Source organism: Sesamum indicum, linkage group LG12, assembly GCF_026168435.1.
Source record: "Sesamum indicum cultivar Baizhima isolate 11 linkage group LG12, ASM2616843v1, whole genome shotgun sequence".
NCBI lineage: Eukaryota > Viridiplantae > Streptophyta > Magnoliopsida > Lamiales > Pedaliaceae > Sesamum > Sesamum indicum.
This window is the reverse complement of record NC_142668.1, coordinates 3,846,287-3,867,049: the sequence shown is the minus strand read 5'-3', so window position 1 is coordinate 3,867,049 and position 20,763 is coordinate 3,846,287. Positions and strand designations below refer to the sequence as shown.

Below are 20,763 nucleotides of genomic sequence, written 5' to 3'. Positions count from 1 at the left end.
ATTAGACCTGCTAATTTCTAAACCAAGGAAAAATCTGGCTTTTCCCAGATTCTTTATAGTGAAAAGGTTATGTAATTTGGTCTTAAAACAGCTATGGTATGTTCACAAGGACCTGCAATCAATACATTATCAACATAGACAAGATGACAAAAGAAACCAGCATCAGTGAGAATAGTAAATAAGCAATGATCAACCTTATTTTGAGTGAAGCCAATCTTTTCCAGTTGTTTTGTAAATTCTAAGTTCTATTGTCTAGAGGCTTGCTTATGGCCATATAGGGATCTTTTAAGCTTACAGACATGTCCAGTAGGGACATCATATCCTTCAGGAGGTTTCATATAAATCTCTTCTTCAATAAAACCATGTAAGAATGCATTATTAATATCCAATTGATGTAAAAACCAGTTTTGTTTACAAACAATATCAAGAAAGTTTCTAATAGTCACAGCTTTTGCAACAGGAGAGAAACTGTCATTATAATCAATCCCTTCAATTTGGTTATAACCCTTAGCAACTAGTCTTGCTTTACACCTATCCATGCTACCATCAGGTTTTAACTTTAATTTGTATATCCATTTACTGCCTATAGCCTTCTTGCTTGTAGGGAGTTCAGTAATATCCCAAGTGTCATTATCCTCCAGGGTTTTTATCTATGATTTCATGGCTTCTATCCATTCCTTATCATTCATTGCTTCACTGTAATTACTAGGTTCAACAGGTAGGTCACTAACAGTGTTTATGTATGTATTCATGTTGTTCTGAAGTTTAACAGTAAGAATGTCATTGTCTTCTTTCTTACAGACACAAACATAGTCTTGGAACTTTGTAGGTCTTACATTTTGTCTTCTAGATCTCCTCAGATTCATGTCATCTGACATTTGCTCATGTTCTTGTTGATCAATAACTGGAGTTTCTTCTATAGTCTCAGGATTAGGTTGTGAAAGGGTATCTTGATCATCTTCATCCTCTATAATACTATTAATAGGTTGCTTATAGGTCTGAGTATCAGAATTAATAGGGTCAGTATACTCATTAATATAAGGAAAAATGTTTTCTTTAAAAACAACATCTCTAGATGTGAGATGATTTTCTTATCAATATCATATACTCTGTAACCCTTTTGATTATTAGCATATCCTAAGAAAATGCATTTAACAGCTCTACTGTCAAATTTGGATTTGTGAGGTAAAGTGTTGGTGGCAAAGCATAAGCAACCAAAGGTTCTAAAGATTGAATAATCAACAGACTTTTTCATTAAAATCTCATAGGGTGTTTTCCACTTAAGTACAGGTGTGGGAATCCTATTTATAATATAAGTGGAGGTTAATATAGTTTCTGACCAGAACATTCTAGGTAGATTAGCTTGAAACAAAAGGGATCTAGCAACTTCTAATAAGTGTTTGTGTTTTCTTTCAACAATGCCATTTTGTTGGGGTGTATATGTACATGTAGTTTGATGAATTATTCCTTCTTCTTTTAAAGAATTTTTGGCATTGTTCATTTAGAAATTCCAGACCATTGTCAGTCCTTATCATTTTAATTTTCTTGTCAAATTGAGTCCATATCATCTTATGAAAATCCTTTAGCAAGTTTTAAGTCTGTGATTTCGGTTGCATCAAGAAAGTCCATGTACATCTACTATGATCATAAAAAATGGTCAACATATACATACAATTAAAAAGGGAATATTCATTATAAGGCCCCCACAAATCAGCATGTGTAAGATCAAAGCATGAAGTGGAATATGAATTACTAATAGAAAAGGGTAATCTTTGCTGCTTAGCTTGAGGACACACTTCACAGGCAGAATTTCTGTTTGTATTTTTATCAATTAAACCTATGTTGATCAAAACATCATGTGATAGGTGTCCTAATCTCTTATGCCATATGTCTTCTTCTACTTTAGCAGCTATAAAACCAGTATTTCTGAAGTTTGTAAGTACATCTTCTATGAATCTTTTGTCAAAGGATTCAGTCTTGATGACATAGAGATTTCCTACTAAGCATCCTATCCCAATGATCTCTCTAGTCTTGAGGTCCTGCATAACACAGTGGGATTTAGAAAAATTGAATCTCACAGAAGAATGATTACATAATTTACTCACTGTTAAGAGATTAAATTTCAAATCAGGCACATGTAAAGTGTCTTCCAACAAGAGTTTTTCTGAGAGTCTAATATTACCAAAATGTTTGATTAAATGTTGCTACCATCTGCAAGATGTATATAGGTGTTCTGAGTATGTTGTTTAATAAGGTCAAACAGAGAATGATTATTACACATGTGTGTTGTTGCACCACTATCAACAATCCAAGAATTAGATTTTTTGAAATTCAAGAGACTGTGTTCAAGACTTTTACCTGAAAATTCATACCTGTCAGCATGTATACCTCCAGATCCTTGTGATTTTAATTCCTCAAAGAGTTTATGAAACTCTGACCTTATCAAATTTTACATGGTTCTTTCATCAACAGTGTTGTTTGCTTTCTCATTGTCAGTGTTCATGGCCACTGCAGATTTGTTAGGAATCAATTGATTGTTTTTCTTTTGTTCTTAAACAGGTTTGTACCAGTCTGGATATCCAATGATTTCAAAACACACTTCCTTTTGATGTCCAATCTTCCCACAGTGCTTGCAAATCAATGATTTCTTTTGTCCACAAAATTCTTTCCTCTCTGGAAACTTCTTGGATTGTCTTGTTTCTTAAAGACTTGCATAGCCATGTTAGGGGCCGTTTGTGGTTGTCCAAAGTTCACTTCCCTCTGCTTTTCAACATTGAGCACCATGGAGTATGCTTTGTTGATGTCTGGCCTTGGTTCCATTACAAGAACTTGGCTCCTTACATTGTCATAAACTTCATTTAATCCCATGAGAAATTGAATGAGTTGGTCGTTTTCTTTAATTTTGCAGACTCCTTTGAAGTTCCACAGGTGCAGTTTCCACAGGTACAACTGGGTGTGGGAGTGATACAAGCCAGTTCATCCCACAATCTCATGAGTTTGGAGAAGTATGCTGATAAAGACATCGTCCCTTGAGTGGTAGCACCTAATTCCTTCTTGAGTTGGTATTCCATTGGCCCATTACTTTGGCCATATCTATTCTTCAATTCTTTCCATAGTGCTCTTGATGTGTTTGTGTACATAAAACAATCTGCTATCTTTCTCTTGATGGAATTTAGTATCCATGAAGCCACCATAGAATCCGTCCTTATCCATTGTTCAAATTCCTTGGCATTCTTCTCTGGTTTTTTATTTTCTCCATTGATGAAGGAGAGTTTCATTTTTGCTGTGAGTGCTAGCTTTATAGAACGGCTCCATGAAAGAAAATTCATTCCATCAAATAGTGTGGTCACCAGGCTTATCGCTGAATTGTCTCCAGGTTGCAGCTTCAAGATTTCTGGATCTTCAGCCATTCTTGGAGTAGATGAACTTCTTGATTATCAAGAACTATCAGTTGATGACTTCCTTTGACAAAAGATATCAGAGACCATCAATTGATGGCTCTGATACCATGTGTAATTGTGCACAGTGGAATCATTAAGTATTAATTCAAGAATTTGCATAAATGAGAGAAGAAGGAATGAAGAATATTTGCAACAGAGCTTCTAGTTTTCAAAATTGGTTTCTAACGTTCTGATGAAGAAGAAGGCTACACCTTGTTTTATAAATAGTGAAACTCAACTACCCCAACTAACTCGCATTTCTTACTAAAAGAAGTGCTAAAGCGAGATATGAAATAGCCAAGAAATAGCACGACTATGGGAGATACAATACAACTTAAAGAAGCGTGCTATTAAACTAAAACACGAGACTGAAAACGTGAGTGGAGTTTCTTCCTTTCCTTCTCTTCTATTCTGTTCATCAGCAGCTGCTTTTGGTAAGCTGAAACAGCTGAACTTCAAGAAATTTAACATATATTATATGATACTAATTGAGATATTAATGGCTGACAAAATCATTCAATGATGTACCCCAGTTTAGGTAAGCAGGGCCCTAAAATTATAAGCGACGACGCCAAATGTATATATATATATATTGTTATATATTATTATTATTATTATTTTTAATTTAGAATTTTTTCAAAATACCCATTACGTAGTATTTAATTTTTTAATTAATATAATTTGCTTACAGATATATATTATTTTATCTATAGTTCTTATATATGTTACTTTTATATGTGCTAATAGCATCTTCAAGTCTACAAAAAGTGAAAAAAAGAAAAAAAAACTAGTACTTAATTAGGTTAATGGTCTTTTTATTATCTTATTTTGTTTTATAGTTCATGTATATGTGATATTTTTTTTCAGGTAAAAGTAAATTGCATAAATAGATAAAAGGAGAAATACAACAATACAGTTCAAGCAGTCGAGGCCCCGTCAAACCAAGGTATCCTCCAAAGTCGGTAAACAACACATGTACTTACTACTAAGGGGAGGGTATGACTAAGTATGACATCTCTATTCTCCTCCACTACAATCCTAGCAAGTATGTCATATGTATGGCTAGATGCTGAAAGATCCGTTGATTCCGTTCTTTCCACAAGTGATACACTAACACCTCCAACAATACGCGGTATGAGGCGTTGATGACATGCTTCCCCCTCTATTTAAGCGACATCCACTCTACGTCAATATTCCACAATCGAATAGGCTATCAGACCCATATCGTCCTCTGAATATCTACAATGCACTGACGAACATAATGATACTAAAAAAATAAGTGCTCATGTGTCTCAAATATCCCGTCTTCGCAAGGGACACATGCCCCACCGGTGTGGTGCAGCCAAGATTTATCAAGAGTAGATAACTTCCCCGAAATGGCAAGTCATAAGATAAATTGGTTGCGGAAAATCTTGAAAGGACCTAAGAATAGTGAAATCCAGCCTACCTTGGGTCCTTGAGAACAAAAGAGGTAGTACGCTGTCGTTTGTAAAAATACCGCCATTCAAGCGCCAAATAATACGATCCTCCCCACCATGGATGACAAGCAGAAGGTGAATGATCACCACGAATTTATTAGTGAGTGGCGGCCAGCTCCATTCCCTATTCGCAATGACCTAGTGTAGGTGTGTAGTCGGGGGAATATTCGTAACGGTCGGGCTAGCAGGAAAGTGATGAATCAATGGCCCCAATTGATGCCAAGAGTCCTGCCAAAGGGAAAATAAATCCCCATTACCAACTTGAAAGTCGATATAAGGTAATAGCCATGGCCGGAGAGCAAGAATCTTCCGCCACCCCCACGGTCCCCTTCTGTCCCTGACTGTCCAGATAGTGTAAGCTCCAAGCCGAGTATGGAATAACCAATCAAACCAGATGGAGTCCTACTGTAGCACAATAATCTTCCATAAATGCTTGCATATGAGAGCTCGATTTAGAGCTATAGTATCCCTAAGGCCGAGGCCCCCCTCCTCCACTGGCTACACATAAGTGTCCAAGAAACCTTCGGATAGCCCGTTCCTATGGTACCCTTCCAAAGAAAGGTACGCAAGCATTTCTCGATCTCATGAATCACCGTATTTGGTAAGATAAATTTCACTGCCCAATAAGTGTGAAACGACATCAATATAGATTTGATAAGTTGCAGCCTACTAGAAAATATTAACCGAATTCCTTCCCATCCTCGAATTCGGTTATCAATTTTTTCTAAGAGTGAAGTGCAGTCCCTAATCATGATACGAGAGGAAATAAGGGGGAGGCTGAGGTAAAGAAGAGGTAGCTCTCTCTCTTGGAATGATAGGAGGGAAAGTAACCTGTCACGGAGTTCTTGTGCTGCCTTGGAGATAATAATGTGTCTCTTCTGTCGGTTGACACATAATCTGAAAAGCATTGTAAACCTATCCAGATCTTTTTTAAACAACAAGATAGACGATTCATCGGCCTTACGAAAGAGAATAAGGTCATCAATAAAGCAAAGTTGAAATAGGCCCATCACCTCACACTTCCCATGAAACGAGAACCCGCCATCCTGACCGATAAGTTGTTGTACAATCATCTGTAGCATCTCTATAGCAAGCGCAAATAAATAAGAGGACATAGGGTCTCCTTGGTGCAATCCTTGTGCCCCGCTGAAGTAGCCTTGTGCTGTGCTACTGAGATAGACTGAATAACCAGGCGTGGTGACATACTCGTCTATCCAACTGATAAAGACCCCTGGAAATCTAAACAGATGCAACACAACCAGTAAGAAGTCCCATTCTACTGTATCGTATGCCTTTTGTAAATCCACCTTCAGTGCACATCTCAGTGGAAGGCGTTGTTGCTTATAGCCAGAAAAAAGCTCCTGGGCTAGTAGGATTCGCCTCATCCTCGACGGCGGGACCTAGGATTGCAGAGACGAAGATACGATAGAAGTAGTTGCTGATTCGGAAACCCTAACAAAACCAAAGGGTTTTCTCTCTCTATCTCAATTCATGGCGGCGTTGTTCACATCAGATTTTGTTGAATGCCACTGTAATTTGTATATGTGATTTTTTGTGTTAATAGGATCTTTAAGTCCACAAGAAGCGAAAGAGAAAAAAGAAGTACTCAAGTAGGTATGATTCTTTTTTTCACTTGCTCCTCAATGTTTTTTTATTATTTTTTTTGTTTTATAGTTCATGCTTTGGTGACTTGATTTTCGGATTCAGCAAAAACTTCCTCCTTCAAGGCACTATTTTCGTTCATGTAAGAATCCACTGCCATGGGTTTCTTTTCAAACTGTACGTGGAAATAGAACAAAAATCCTGTAAAAATTAATTGACAGGCTTAGTTGTATTTACTTCACTATATATTAGAGGTTGATAAATAAAGATCTTAAATATTGGGGTGACAAATAGTACCCAAGAATTAAATGTTTTTTTGGCAATTGCAAGATTTCGGCCACTAAATTTTTAAAAGTGGCAAAATATGTTGATGTGTACAAATGTAGAGGGTTTTTGTTTTTTAAAAAAAATGAAGAAAAAATTCATTGAGCAAGTTTTAAAAATAACCTACCGCATAAGAATTGACATCGAAAAAAATTGTATAAAATAAATTTTGAGTTTTATACTATGTAAATTAAAATATAAAATTATTATATAATATAAATTTAAATATAAAAAATTTATCCCCCCAGAGGGAGGTGACACCGTTCAGCCCCCTCTATTGGTCACTGTCGTCATCGTCCCTTTCTGATGGCTCAATTTTTTCGTTAAGTTATATTATATAAAACAATAATTTATCTTATAATTATAAATATATATAAAATAAAAATTTTATATATTTATATTTTTCTGTCGATAATACATTTAAATTGATTTTCTTTTCTTTCTTTTTTTTGAAACTCGTGTTTACATTATATATTTTAATTTAATTTATAATATACTTTAAAGTGTGTGTAAGATTATTCATTATATGCATGAAGGGACGCCATGTCACTACAGTTAGTATAAAATATAAACTGAAATTTTATTTTTGTGACAGAGATGAGATAAAAAAATGTCCAATCAGTAAAAAGAACCTCACACAAAAATATTCCCCCTCCCCCCTTTTGTTTTCAATATCTTTACTTATGTGGCAGGCATTTTTAGTTGTTTTGTTAACAAAATCGTTAAAGTTAACAGAAGTTTTATTTGAAAGGAAAAAGTTAGGTTTTCTCCTCTCACTGTATAGTACTTTTCAAGTTTTCATCCAATGTACCCATTTTCCCATTTTTCTTCAAGTTTTAAGAGAAAAAAAAAATTTAAACACAAATTTTTTGGGTTAATTATTTTTTTATTATTAAAAAAGAGTATAAAAATATAATTTATATAAAATATATAAAAAATTTATGTTGAGTCGGGGATGTCATCCACGACTCGACCTAAATCTTTTTTTTTTAAAAAAAAAATCATGTTGTGGATAGAATCCACGACCTGGTGTTGTGGTTCGCATCCACGAAATGCTTTAAACTTTTTTTCTTGTTTAGTTTTATTTTTTATAAATTAATTATATTCAATTAATTTTTAACAACATAATAAAATTTCTCCAATTCCTAATTTAGGAAGAATGGGAGTCTACTTGTGATAATGAATGAACATACTTCAAAAGCGTAGAACTATTCAAACACATTATAATGGGTGTCAAATCCACCAAAAATAATTCCTACAAACACTTTTATACAAGTGTAAGTAGGGTCGAATTCATGGGAATTAGTTTTAAATTAATTCCTTCAAAAATAAAATAATTAGGGAAATTTTTTATTATGAAGAAAAATAAAAATAAAAACTAAATTAAATTAAAGAGCGAATAAAATTAGAAGAGGTAAATATAAGAGAAAAAATATTCCAGTGAAAGACAGGATCATGCTTAGTTGTACGATCGGTCATAGATGCAAAAATAACAAATATTCATGTTGATAAATTTGTTATGACAATTGGTACGACCTAACGACCTTACCTTTCCTTACCTTGTGGATAGTCAAGGAATGTCCATTGACAAAATTCCTAATCGATAAACAACCTTGAGAACGTTTTTCAAGATTTAATTTACCGACAACATTAAGAACTAGAAAAGCCAAATTCTAACTAATAAATTCTTACGAGAATTTATTTAAGTAAGATTGTGCATTCCCCACAACACAATCAAAAACTTCTACATAATCAATTATGCTATGTTACCACTAGTTATTGAACTAAACAAATAATGACGCTTGCAAGTTCAATTGGATAGGCAAATATTCTTAACAATGAATAACGGTACCTGTCATTCATAAATCAGATTATTTGAAATAAAAGCACAGAGAACAACATAAATACCAATATGAATAAAAGTAGAAAGCATAAATTAGATCTCACAACTTGTTGGAATTAAGCATTCACCAAATCTTCAACCGGAATGAGAGAACTAGCTAAACATGCTCATGGAAGAACGGATGAAAAGTAAAGTAAGAAAATATCATAAAAACGTAGAGAAATAGAGAATGAGAATTCAAGGTCTGAAATTCTCAAGAGTTCAAAAGTTACTCTTAAAGTAAATTACATCGCATATATATAATAACTTGATACCTAATTCTACTAGAATTAAAAGGTAGATTCCTAATTGAACTAAAAGACTAATGAAAATAAAATTGTTATTCTAGTTAAACTCCTCATTAATCAAAAGATAGTCCAAGCAGCTCCAAATTCTTGCTAGAAATCGAATTTGGGTCTTGTCCGAATTTTCATTTTGGTTCTTTTCTTCATTTTTTATTTTATTTGTCCTAATGCTGCAGCATTTTGGTCACAAAATAGGTCAAAATATCACATGAAATAAGTAGAAAATGTGATCCTATCACATTACCTGAGATGGAAAATGGAATCAAGGGACATACCAATCTCAATATTCTTGGAACCCATTTGAGAAATATCATAAAATAAATCCTTGATTCTATTTCCTATCTCGAGCTAATATGAATGAAAAATTCTATGCTTTGACGTACGAGAAGTGTGAAGGTATAAGAATTGTGAAGGTGAGAAAAGTAAAGGTGAGAAGTGAAAAGTGTGAAGGTGTGAGGTGATATTTATTAGCAAAAGATATATATAGTATATTAATTATATTTTTTATTTTGTTTTATTTTCTATATTAATTATATTCAATTAATTTTTAACAACATAATAGCATCAAAAAATCATAATGTTAAAATTGTATAATTATAATTACATCTAATTTGTTAAAAAAAAATTACATAAAAATGCAAATATAAAAAATGTCCACCCATTTCACAATTGCGTCTGTGATGTTGACACCGAGGTCTTCTTATTTACTCGTCCACATTTTGCATTGGCTCATTTTGTTCCTCATTATCTTCCCCACCGGGATTAATGTCCAACCGACTTGATGTTGTTGTAGAACTAGACTCCATATTATCACATGATGGAAATGGAATTGGTGAAGTGTTGTATTCTTGTGCATATGGTTGATTAAAATCAACCATCTTGTGGCGGTTAAGGCATGTAGTAATATTGAGGCGGTTGAGGCATGTAGTAATCTTGAGATAAATTATACACTATAGAAGGACAAGTTATATCTATCCCAATATCATGACGTTCAACTGAACCAATAGACATTTAGCTAGAACTTCTTTGCTTGTAGGATGTGGTGGGAACATTATAGAATGACGTAACAATTTGTTGGGGTTGATGGATTATGGCTTCATTGATAATTTGTAAGTAACCTGTGTTCAATCTGTCCACCAATTGACGGTACCCTTCAATATTTAGTGGTCTAGATTAACATAAAACTTCAAGGACATTCACCTTTTCTGCCTAAAGATTGTAGAAAAATAATGAATACTGCGTTGTAAAAAAAATATTTAAAATAAAGTATGTTATATTATATAACATACCACAACTTGCAACATAGGTGCTTCTCCAGGTTGGTACCTGCTTTCCACACGTCTGTCAGTAGATGACGACATAAAATTTTGTGTTATGTTATAGTGCTATTCCCAATACCCTCGTTTTGTATCTCTTATATTAGAAATGGGTGGCCTTTGTAAAATCGTGTCATATTATTTTTGCTATCTAGTGATGTATTATATGTGCTGCAAGTTCCAATCTGTGCCTGTATGATTTTTACGGGAGATTTGATGTAGGCTCATGTCTCTAGTATCCATCGCTTTTGGAATATTTTATCTCATCCCGAATTGGCGAAGGACTCCCGAGCTATGCATTTCCACTATTGCCTAGAATATTACAGGACATGTTGATCTCCACAGTTGGGGTTCAAATCAACATCGTAAGCCATAATGATATCTGAGTCCATGTCATACGGCTGCCAGATGAACTGTAATAAATGAAATGATTTCAATTAATGTGCATTTAATTCACGGTATAAATGTAAGTATTGTATTAAATATAAGATACTTGATCCAACTGCATCTCATCCAATATATCTCTTATGATCCGGACAGTGGCTCATACTGTTCGGGTGAAGGTGTTTTAACAATTCGATGTAGCACCATGCGGTGTTACTGGGAGCAGCATGATTATTATTTGTTTGGACTTGGCCTATATATAATTGTTCCGAACCAAGTCCGGGGCAAAGTTGACTGGTCCATGACCATGCTCAAATCTATATAAATAATACAAACATGTGTTATTAATTAATATTTATAACAAAAAAAATTGTCTATAAGTTAATAATTAAATTTTACCTGTAACAGTTGTAGCGTCACCAATTGCAAGTTTGCCTTTTGTGCTGGTATTGTAGGGTAATTGTGGCTTTCCCTACACAAAGATGAAAAGTGTGTATTTCGAATCGCCACCTCTCCACCAATGCAATTATGAAATGGCAATTCATACAAGTCGTCCACCTCTACACGTCACAAAATCCTATTTTGTGTAATATTTGTTGCACACGAGGAAGAAAATTATGTTGTTGAAAATGGTGCCAAAAGGTACCATCCGCAAGTCTTGCCTTCGACACGACAACAAGGTCACCTTCAGGAGTAACATCAAACCTATGTTGTGCTTATTGGGACAACATAGTTCAATTACGAGGACAGTATACTGCTCTTCAATCGATTCATAAGAGAATATAATTTTTTTTAGCACAGCAAATAATATTTAGAAAGATGACACACGCTAACTCTATGTACAAACGTGAATTTAAAATTTTGAAAACCTATACACGCCATATTTATACACATTTCTGTAACCTATCAGCCTTGAAATTAAGGCTGATGCACTGTCAGCCTTAAATTTAAGGCCAAAAGCATTAGCCTTTAGTGGAATCCCGCTTTTGCTGCTGGATTCTCGCTGCATGCAACTTTAAGTTTGAATTTAAAACTCCCGCCTTTTGAATCATGTATAAATACATCAATGTATTTTCAAAGAACATATACAACAAAATTTATTCAGCTTCAAACATCCCAAACATTTGTGAGAATTATATCTTTATTGTCTTCTAAATATGTGGACTTCACCTTGTCGCATAGAAATTTTTGTGTATTTTGATGGTGAATTATCTGGCGGTGGTTGGTCTATTACATATGATCAGATACCTATTGCGATGATGTGAATACCTCGTTCATCAACTTATGCTCAGTTTCTATAAGAAAAACTTATCAGAAGATTGGTATTGATAGTTATGAATACTTATTGAAATTAATATAATTTTAACATTATAATTTTTAAAATTTTATTATTTTGTTAAAAATTAATTAAATATAATTAATTTGTCAAAAAGAAAACTAAATAAAGAAAATATCTAAAAGCATATTGTGGATGTAGTCCATGACAAGGTTTTTTTTTTTAAAAGAAATATTTCTTTAAGTGGAGTCGTGGATCACATCACGACTCGATATAAACTTATTATATATTTTATATAAATTATTTTTTATTTTTTTAATAATAAAAAATAATCAACCCCAAATTTTCAATATAATTTCAACAAAATATTATCAATAATATGTTTTGTGTATAAAACAATACCTACAAAATATGTACGCAAAATATTAACTTTTCATATTTATTTTATTATTTTTATAATATTGACTTTGTCTTTTTTTGTATCCATAGATTAGAAAATTTCGAAAGAAAGACAAAATAAATAAAGAAAAATTAAAATTAAGATTATATAGAATTTTTTCCATTAAAATTTACTTTTTTGGGTTTTTCTCTTTTAAACTTGAAGAAAATGGGAGAAATTGGTGCATCAAAAATATATGATTTGAAATTTGAAAAATATCACAAAACGACTATCTTTTCCTCTTAAAATGAAGTTTCCATTAACTTTAATGGTTTTATTAATGAAAGACTAAAAACACCAAAAAAGTAATAGTTTGAGGATCAATTACAACCTTAAATTGTTTAGGAAAAATTGCATAAACCCCCTTTGTATTTTCAAAATTTAGCTAAAAGTGTCCTATGTTAAAAGAATAGGTAAAAAAATCCCTGTGTTTTCCAAATTGTTGCATATCTTCCCATTCCGTTAGATGAACCCTAATGGCGTTAATTTTTTACTAAATTGACCATTATACCCTTCTTATAACAACTATTGATATTTGAATGTAAAAAATAAACGGTCCAAATCTTAAGTAATTTAAACATATTTTTTATTTATATACATTTATATATACATTATATATACCGTATATATTATAAATACTATTTCTTCCAAATCTTCTCCGTATAATTTCGTCGTCGTCTGAAAGAATTTTCGACCATGGCTTATACTATTGGTATCCTCTCCTCAAGACAAACATATCCGTACCATCAATTTGAACTTTCATTGACCGGAGAGATTGGGCTTCGAGCACGACCATCAAAGCTTCTTGGCTTCGATTCGTCGTCGTCCGGATGAATTCCGGCCTGGGACCACCACCAATAGACTCGACTCGACGTGAAGATTCGAACGAGACCAACGTTGCTCATTTTCATCAAGTTTTTGTTGAGATCCAAAACTTTTAAATTTATTTTTGTCGTGATGTTTGTTGCGTCGATTCGCCGGCGTTTGGACGAATCATGACTTGAGACTACCACCGTTCGACTCCTTTCGTCGAGACGATTCCAACGAGACCAATATTGCCCATTTTTATCACCGCCGACTCGTCGGCGTTGGAGAAGACGACGGAGAAGAATTAATAAATAAAAATTAATTAAAATTATTTCATTTAACAAAATTTAAAAATAATAAAAAAATATTAAATGCTTAATTTAAATATATATTAATAGTTTTAATAGAATATTTTATATAAGTTAAAAAAATTGATATAAATTTTAGGTATTTTTATATTTATTTAGTATATTTTATAAATAAGTATTAAAATACATTTAAATTAAATAATAGTTTAATTTAATTAATAATATAATATTTTGTAAAAGTTAAAAAATCTGATATAATTGTAGGATTGTTATATTGATTTAGTATATTTTATAAATAAATATGAAAATATATTATATTAAATAATAATTTAATTTAATTTATAATATATGATTTTTATTTATATTCACATAAAAGGGACAAATTGAAAATTTGCTCACTTAAAATTCTATTTTTGTGTAGTATGTTTGTGAGGGAATGTTAAGTTGTATATATAATGAAGGAGAAGGGTATTGTGGACAATTGCACTACCAAAAAAGCTGAAATAGGATAAAAAAAAGCCCCCACTCTTATTTCCACTGCGTGTACAATACCTTCTGCCAGTTTTGGACGGAGGGGGTCTTTTTGCAGGGTTTCAAAATTCACAGGGTCTTTTATTACTATTTATTTAACACAAGTAAGTTTTGTGCAATTTTAGCATAACACAGGGGTATTATGCAATTTTTCCAATTGTTTAAGGACTAAAACTGCACAAATTACTTTGTTTGAGAACCAATATAACTAGTGAAAATATTAAAATTATCACTTTAAATTATATCTGTCACAAATTTTCTCTCTTTGTGTATTGTTTTATGAAAACAGTAGTTCACTTGACAAATTTGTAATAATTATCAAGATACAAAAATGTCCAGCTCTACTGTGCTACAATCATAAAAGCAGTTGAACAGTAGTATGTCCAAGGCCAAGATGCCAAACTTGAATAATCTTTGAATATAGTTCCATTTCATCAATTCCTTTGCCTCTTAATACATTGAGATACAAGATTCAGACTTTGATACCAAAACATAGCTAGGTTTGCTGCCAAGATGCCAAACTCCATAAATCTATAATTATAATTCCATTGGGTCAGGTCTTTATTTATTGAGATGCAATAACTTTGACAAAGTTGAGGAGCAGAAGAGGTTCACTAGCCTCCCACATCCATCATTCAATTCCGACTTGGATTTTTAAATCATCACGTTCGGCTCAAGTAACACGTCGTGTATGATATTTTTTATATTAGCTTGAGAATTGGAATACTCATCGTATTCCAAATAGAAAAGATGTGTAGCGCAAGCTAAATTGAGAGCACGCGTAAGGACAGACATAGAGATTGGTACCATTGGTTGAAGGCATTCTTGATTTATGTCCTTCCATGCTTTGGTGATTTGGTTCCCTAGTTCAGCAAAAGCTTCCTCTTTTGAGGCATCATTTTCATTCATGTAACATTCCACTGCCGTAGATTTCTTTTCAAACTGTACATGAAAATACAACCAAAATCTTGTAAGAAATTAATTAACAGGCTGAATTGTATTTACTGCTCCATTTTTTTGAGGTTGATAAAATAAGAATTTTAAATATAGGGATGTCAAATAGTACCCAAGAGTTAAATTCTTTTTGGCAATTGCTAGATTTCGGCCACTAAATTTTTAAAACTAGCCAGAATTTGTTGACGTGTATAAATCTAGAATTTTTTTTAAGTGAATAAAAAACTCACTAAGCAAGTTTTAGAAACAACCTACCGCATAAGAACTGATATTGAAAAAACTTGTACAAAATAAATTTTGGATATATATTATGTAAATTAAAAAAATAAAATTATTATATAATTTAAATTATAAAAAAGTTAAACCCCCCACCCCCACCCCCCGCTACAAAAAAAAAAGAGGGGGGGCGCACCGTTCAGCCCCCTCTGTTGGTCACCATCGCCATTGGCCCTTTCTGGTGGGTCAATTTTCTGGTTAACTTATATTATATAAAATAATAATTTATTTTTATAATTGTAAATGTATGTAAAATATTAATTTATGTATTTATATTTTTTTTTGTATTGACAATACATTTCAATTGATTTTATTTTTTTTTCTTTTCTTTCTTTTTTTGAAACTCGTGTACACGTTATATATTTTATTTTAATTTTTAATATACTTTTAAGTGTATGTAAGAATATTTATTATATGCATGAAGGGACGCCATGTCACAACAGTTAGTACAAAATATAAACTCAAATTTTATTTTTGTGACAGAGAAGAAATAAAAAAAATGTCCAATCAGTAAAAAGAACAACACATAAAAATATTTTTTTCCCTTTTTTTTTCATATCATTACTTATATGGCAGGTTTTTTATCCATATAAGCTCTTGTGGCATAATAGAGAAAGAAAATGTTTTAGTGGGCAGTTGATTTTTCATTAACTTTTCATTCCCCCCCCCCCCCAAAAAAAAAAAACTCTTATATTTGTCCATGTAATCAATTTTCAGCATTTTTAAAAATTCGATGGCTAGAGTCCTGTACTTATAAAAAATTATTAATTTTGAAATACTATTTACCACCGCTTAATTTAGGATTCTTATTTTGACAACCCCAAATATGGGACCGTAAATACAATTAAGTCTTAATTGGCATAATATGTCCAAGAAATTAAGTGTAAATTGAGTGTGGAATTTGTGTTAATTAATTTCTTACCCCTTGTCCTGCCAAGTCGTTGGCTAATCTACCAATTATTGAGCATGCACGTACAAGCAGTGGCTCACTTGTAATCCAGTCAAAGTCTTTCTTTGTTACTAGGTTTCCCATACCAACCACGGATGTTGTTAACAACATCATATAAGTAGAAGATACAATGGCCACCTTCATATATTCCTCCATCCTCGGCATGTCCTTATTGTAAGACCATTTTGCCTCTTCTATGTATGCCCTCACCAATTTTTTCATCTGCAAAATCAAAATAGAAATGGACAGCGAATACAAATGTAAATTAAACTAATTTATTCGTTCAATTCGCTATATATTATATATATATATATATATATATATATATATACCTCTTCTTTTGCATATTGGACACGATACGATTCGCCTGTCTTTTCCAGTTCATTTTCTATTTCAATATACACATCTGAAAGGGCTTCATAACATATTCTCATGTATGACGGCAACTGCTCCAAGGCATTAACATCCCATCTACATACCCGCGGTAAAAGAAGGAAAATTCAATTGTCATATCAAAATATTCACAAGTTACATTATGCTAAGTAAATAAGTATAGTTTTGAAGAAAGACTCAGAATGTGACCTTTGAATGAGGTCTGTAAAGAGCTGAAGATCATCTAACGTTCCATAAACATCATAAATGTCGTCAAGAATGGAAGTCATGTTGATGATTTTGGTTAGCATTCTTCTTGCAATATGGTAATGGGGCTCAAAGTAGACTTCCAATGCCCAAAAGTAGCATTCCACCATCCTATCTCTTGCAAAAGGCAATCTATTTACAAAGTCTAAATCCTTCCACCACCTACAATATTCACAATTTCATTGTTGCATAGTATAGTATCTATGAATTTGCTTATGTTAAGACGAGTATAGCAGTACCTCGTAAAGTCGCTAAGCTCTTTTTGATGTGTCTTTTGTACAATGTTAAAGTCCAATTTTGCAAAATTCAGTAGCATCTCTGAATGTGATTCATCTTGTTGGTATATGGAAATGAATTTCTTAGCTCCCACTCTGTTAGAACTCTTGAGAATAGGGATCTTGAGAGCTTCTTTAACTTTTGTCGAAATGGAACAATTCATGTTTGAGACTAAAGACTCAAGATTAGAGGAGAACTGCAATGCTTTCTCAAGAATTTCCTCCCCAGCTATTCTGAACTGCGCTGCTTCAAATAACTCTAACATTCCTTTGAGGTTTTTTATCAGTGATATCTTGAAATTACCTTCACCGTCTGTGAATTTGTTGAAAATGTCTAATATAAAAAGGCGAAACACCAATTCAGAATAGAGAATTCTTACTAGAGAAAGTCCAGCTTCAAAAAATCATTATACTCGTTAATACTCACCACACGAGACAAGATAACCATGTTGTCTGAGTAAACGAAATCGAAGAGCAACAGTACGAAGATCATTGTCTTTGCTACTGTACTCTAAGTAAGTGTCGTGTATGAAGTGTACGAATTTGTCGATTTCTTCTTCAAAATGATAACCAACGCCGAGACGTTGAATTGCGTCAATGAATTCTAATTTGTGATACGAATGATCTGGCGTTTGGGCCAATACCTTCCGCACCATTTCCTTTTGTCTTCCAAGTTCTTCCTCTTCGGCAACAGAAATTTCCTGTACATAACATAGTTTTGTTCATAACAATTTGTTTATTTCATGCAATATCTCAAATAATGTTTGCATACAATATTAAAGATGTGGTGTAACAAAAGCTAATTTTGTACCGTAGAAACATAAGCCAAGAAATAATCTCCCCAAACGCTTGGATGATATTTGAATGACTCACGAATATCATCTTCATCAACTTTCTTAATCAAAATAGAAGAATTTGATGAATCAAATTCCATTTTGCTTATGTTTTTGGTGTCAAGTGAAAGTTGTGTGTATATATAGGGAGTTGTACGAGTGACTTGGACAAAATCGATAACTAGTGAAAAAGTTTCTGTATCATATGTTTGACCTTTAGACGTTACACTCTACTAGTAATTATGATTCATCATTCTACATATACTGGGAAAATTGTAATTCTTGTGATATAATTTACGGGTTGGATATTTTTGTTCTATACGAATTTATTTTTGTGATTTAGTCATGTATTTTTAAAATTTTGGTAATATAATTTTTTTTTGGGCCAACTTGAATAAAAAATTTGCAGGATAAAAATTATATTACTTCCTGTGATATCCAAAATGTTCAAATAAGACAATGTGATTAAAAAAGATCATATAACTCTCTGTAAATTTAAAAAGGTGCAATCTTAGTCCTGTAAGTTAGAGGGTTGGTAATTTTGTGCTGAATGAATTGTTGGGTTATTTGCGTGTCATATGTAATTTTTTTATTAAATTAGTAGAAAAATAACTAAAATTATAAAAATGTAAAGTTACAAGATTAAATTATGAAAAATAATTCGCAAAAATTAAAAGAAAAAAATTTGTACACTGCCTAAGAAATCCTGCAAAATATTTTCTTTTTCTCACAAGCAAACCCGATCACTGAAGAGGGCAAGTAATATGTCCTTATGGAGTAGTTAGTTTTGTTGCATTATTTATCCCCTTTTACTATCATTTGAGTCAGATTAAACCCTTTTAACGTTATTTTAATCGAAACTTGACACAATCACCCGAAGCTTCAGAAGATAAATAATTACACCAAGATAAACACGAATAAAAGTGGTAAACCGTGTCTTGTCATATGATCATTGAAGAGGGTAAGTAATACGTCCCTATGGAGTAGTTAGTTTTGTTGCATTATTTATCCCCTTTTACTATCATTTGAGTCAGATTAGACCCTTTTAACGTTATTTTAATCGAAACTTGACACAATCACCCGAAACTTCAGAAGATAAATAATTACACCAAGATAAACACGAATAAAAGTGGTAAACCGTGTCTTGTCATACGATCATTGAAGAGGGTAAGTAATACGTCCCTATGGAGTAGTTAGTTTTGTTGCATTATTTATCCCTTTTTACTATCATTTGAGTCAGATTACACCATTTTAACGTTATTTTAATCGAAATTTGACACAGCTACTCTTATTTTCAAAAGATAAGTAATTAAACCAAGATAAACATGAATAAAAGTGGTAAATCGTGTCTTATCATATAAATGCATAAATAGAAACTTTTATGTATGAATATATGTGTATTCATTTATGTGTTTACGTGCGTGTTTGCATCCACCAAACACGAGTACACAAATATAATCAATTTCTTTCTAGTAGTTGGAACAGTCCAAAAAGAGCCATTGGAGTAGGAGTGTAAACGAGTCGAGTTCGATTATTTTTTATAAGCTGAAGTTCGAGATCGATTTTATGTTATGACTCGCTCTCGAGCTCGACGAGCTCTTACAATTCGAGCTCAAGCTCAAATCTTACATAATGAGCTCGAACACTAGCTCGTAATACCTTGCTTTAAATTATAATTCTAAACACAATTATGTAACAATTTATTATTAATCAACTAATCATTTACAAAAACAAACAAGTGTTACCAAATTCATAAAATCAAATAACGATAAAATTAATTAAAATTGTTGAACCATCATTATTATTATTATTATCATTATCTTTAGATTCCTTCATAAGAATTAATAAATTTATAAGTCATAAAATAGATTGCATAATGCATATTATATATCTTGATATAAATATAAAACTCAGAATGAAAAATCATAAGTGAATTACTTGTCAATTTAAAGAAGTATAATATAATACAAATATATATTAAAATATAATATAAAATTTATATATGTGTCATATTAAATAATTATTTTGTAAAAAATATTATAATTTAGTAAGTTGTTGATTAAGCTTGTTTTTGTATAAAAATTAAATGTATAAATAAAAGTATCATAATTTATTATTATTTAATAAAATGTATAATATTGATTAATAATTACAATATATGGTCAATTTTTTAGCATAAAATTGATAAAGTGTTAATATGAAATTAAATATATAAAAGCTCTAAAAATAAAAAAAAAAAACTCATTAGCTGATGAATAAAAAAAATGAGCTCGAGCTCGAGTCATGCTCAAAATCAAACCAGCTCGCAAGCTCGACTCATCTGCCACCCGTACGCTGGAGTATTTCATAGGATTGGATGAGTTTATATTTGACACACTTAAACTGAAACAAGCAGAGCTCAAGCCTCGCTCCTTCACAATTTCAGGCTCAAACTCAACTTCGAATAGGCTATTTTAAGCTTGCCATAAATGGACTCATACTCCAGCTTCAGCTCACCGCCTCGAGTCTTGTTGCTCAATTATTGTTTTTATTTTTATTTTTTTTAACATTTTACTATTTAAATTTTAAATAAAAATATACTGAAAAATGCAAATTTAATTTTATAAATTGTGGTGGGTAGCATTTTTAGTCCTACACGAGTTAATATTTTTACAATTTAGTTTTATAATTTTATAAATTTTGATAATTTTCATCATTTTCCTACTTCCTATGTTTTTATAAACTTGCTATGGGAATTCGGGTGTA

At 32.1% G+C, this 20,763-nt stretch overlaps 1 protein-coding gene across 1 annotated transcript; it reads right to left on the bottom strand.

The window, feature by feature from the left end:
- Positions 1-14,500: 14,500 nt before the first annotated feature.
- On the bottom strand, positions 14,501-18,156 carry LOC105178782 ((-)-germacrene D synthase). The gene is made up of 7 exons (XM_011102332.3): positions 17,997-18,156; positions 17,613-17,886; positions 17,150-17,519; positions 16,854-17,072; positions 16,604-16,742; positions 16,245-16,493; positions 14,501-15,034 (listed from the first exon to the last, which is right to left on the bottom strand). Exons 1-7 carry the CDS (start codon positions 18,117-18,119, stop codon positions 14,747-14,749), a joined length of 1,662 nt encoding a protein of 553 aa, XP_011100634.2. The 5' UTR covers positions 18,120-18,156; the 3' UTR covers positions 14,501-14,746.
- Positions 18,157-20,763: the final 2,607 nt, after the last annotated feature.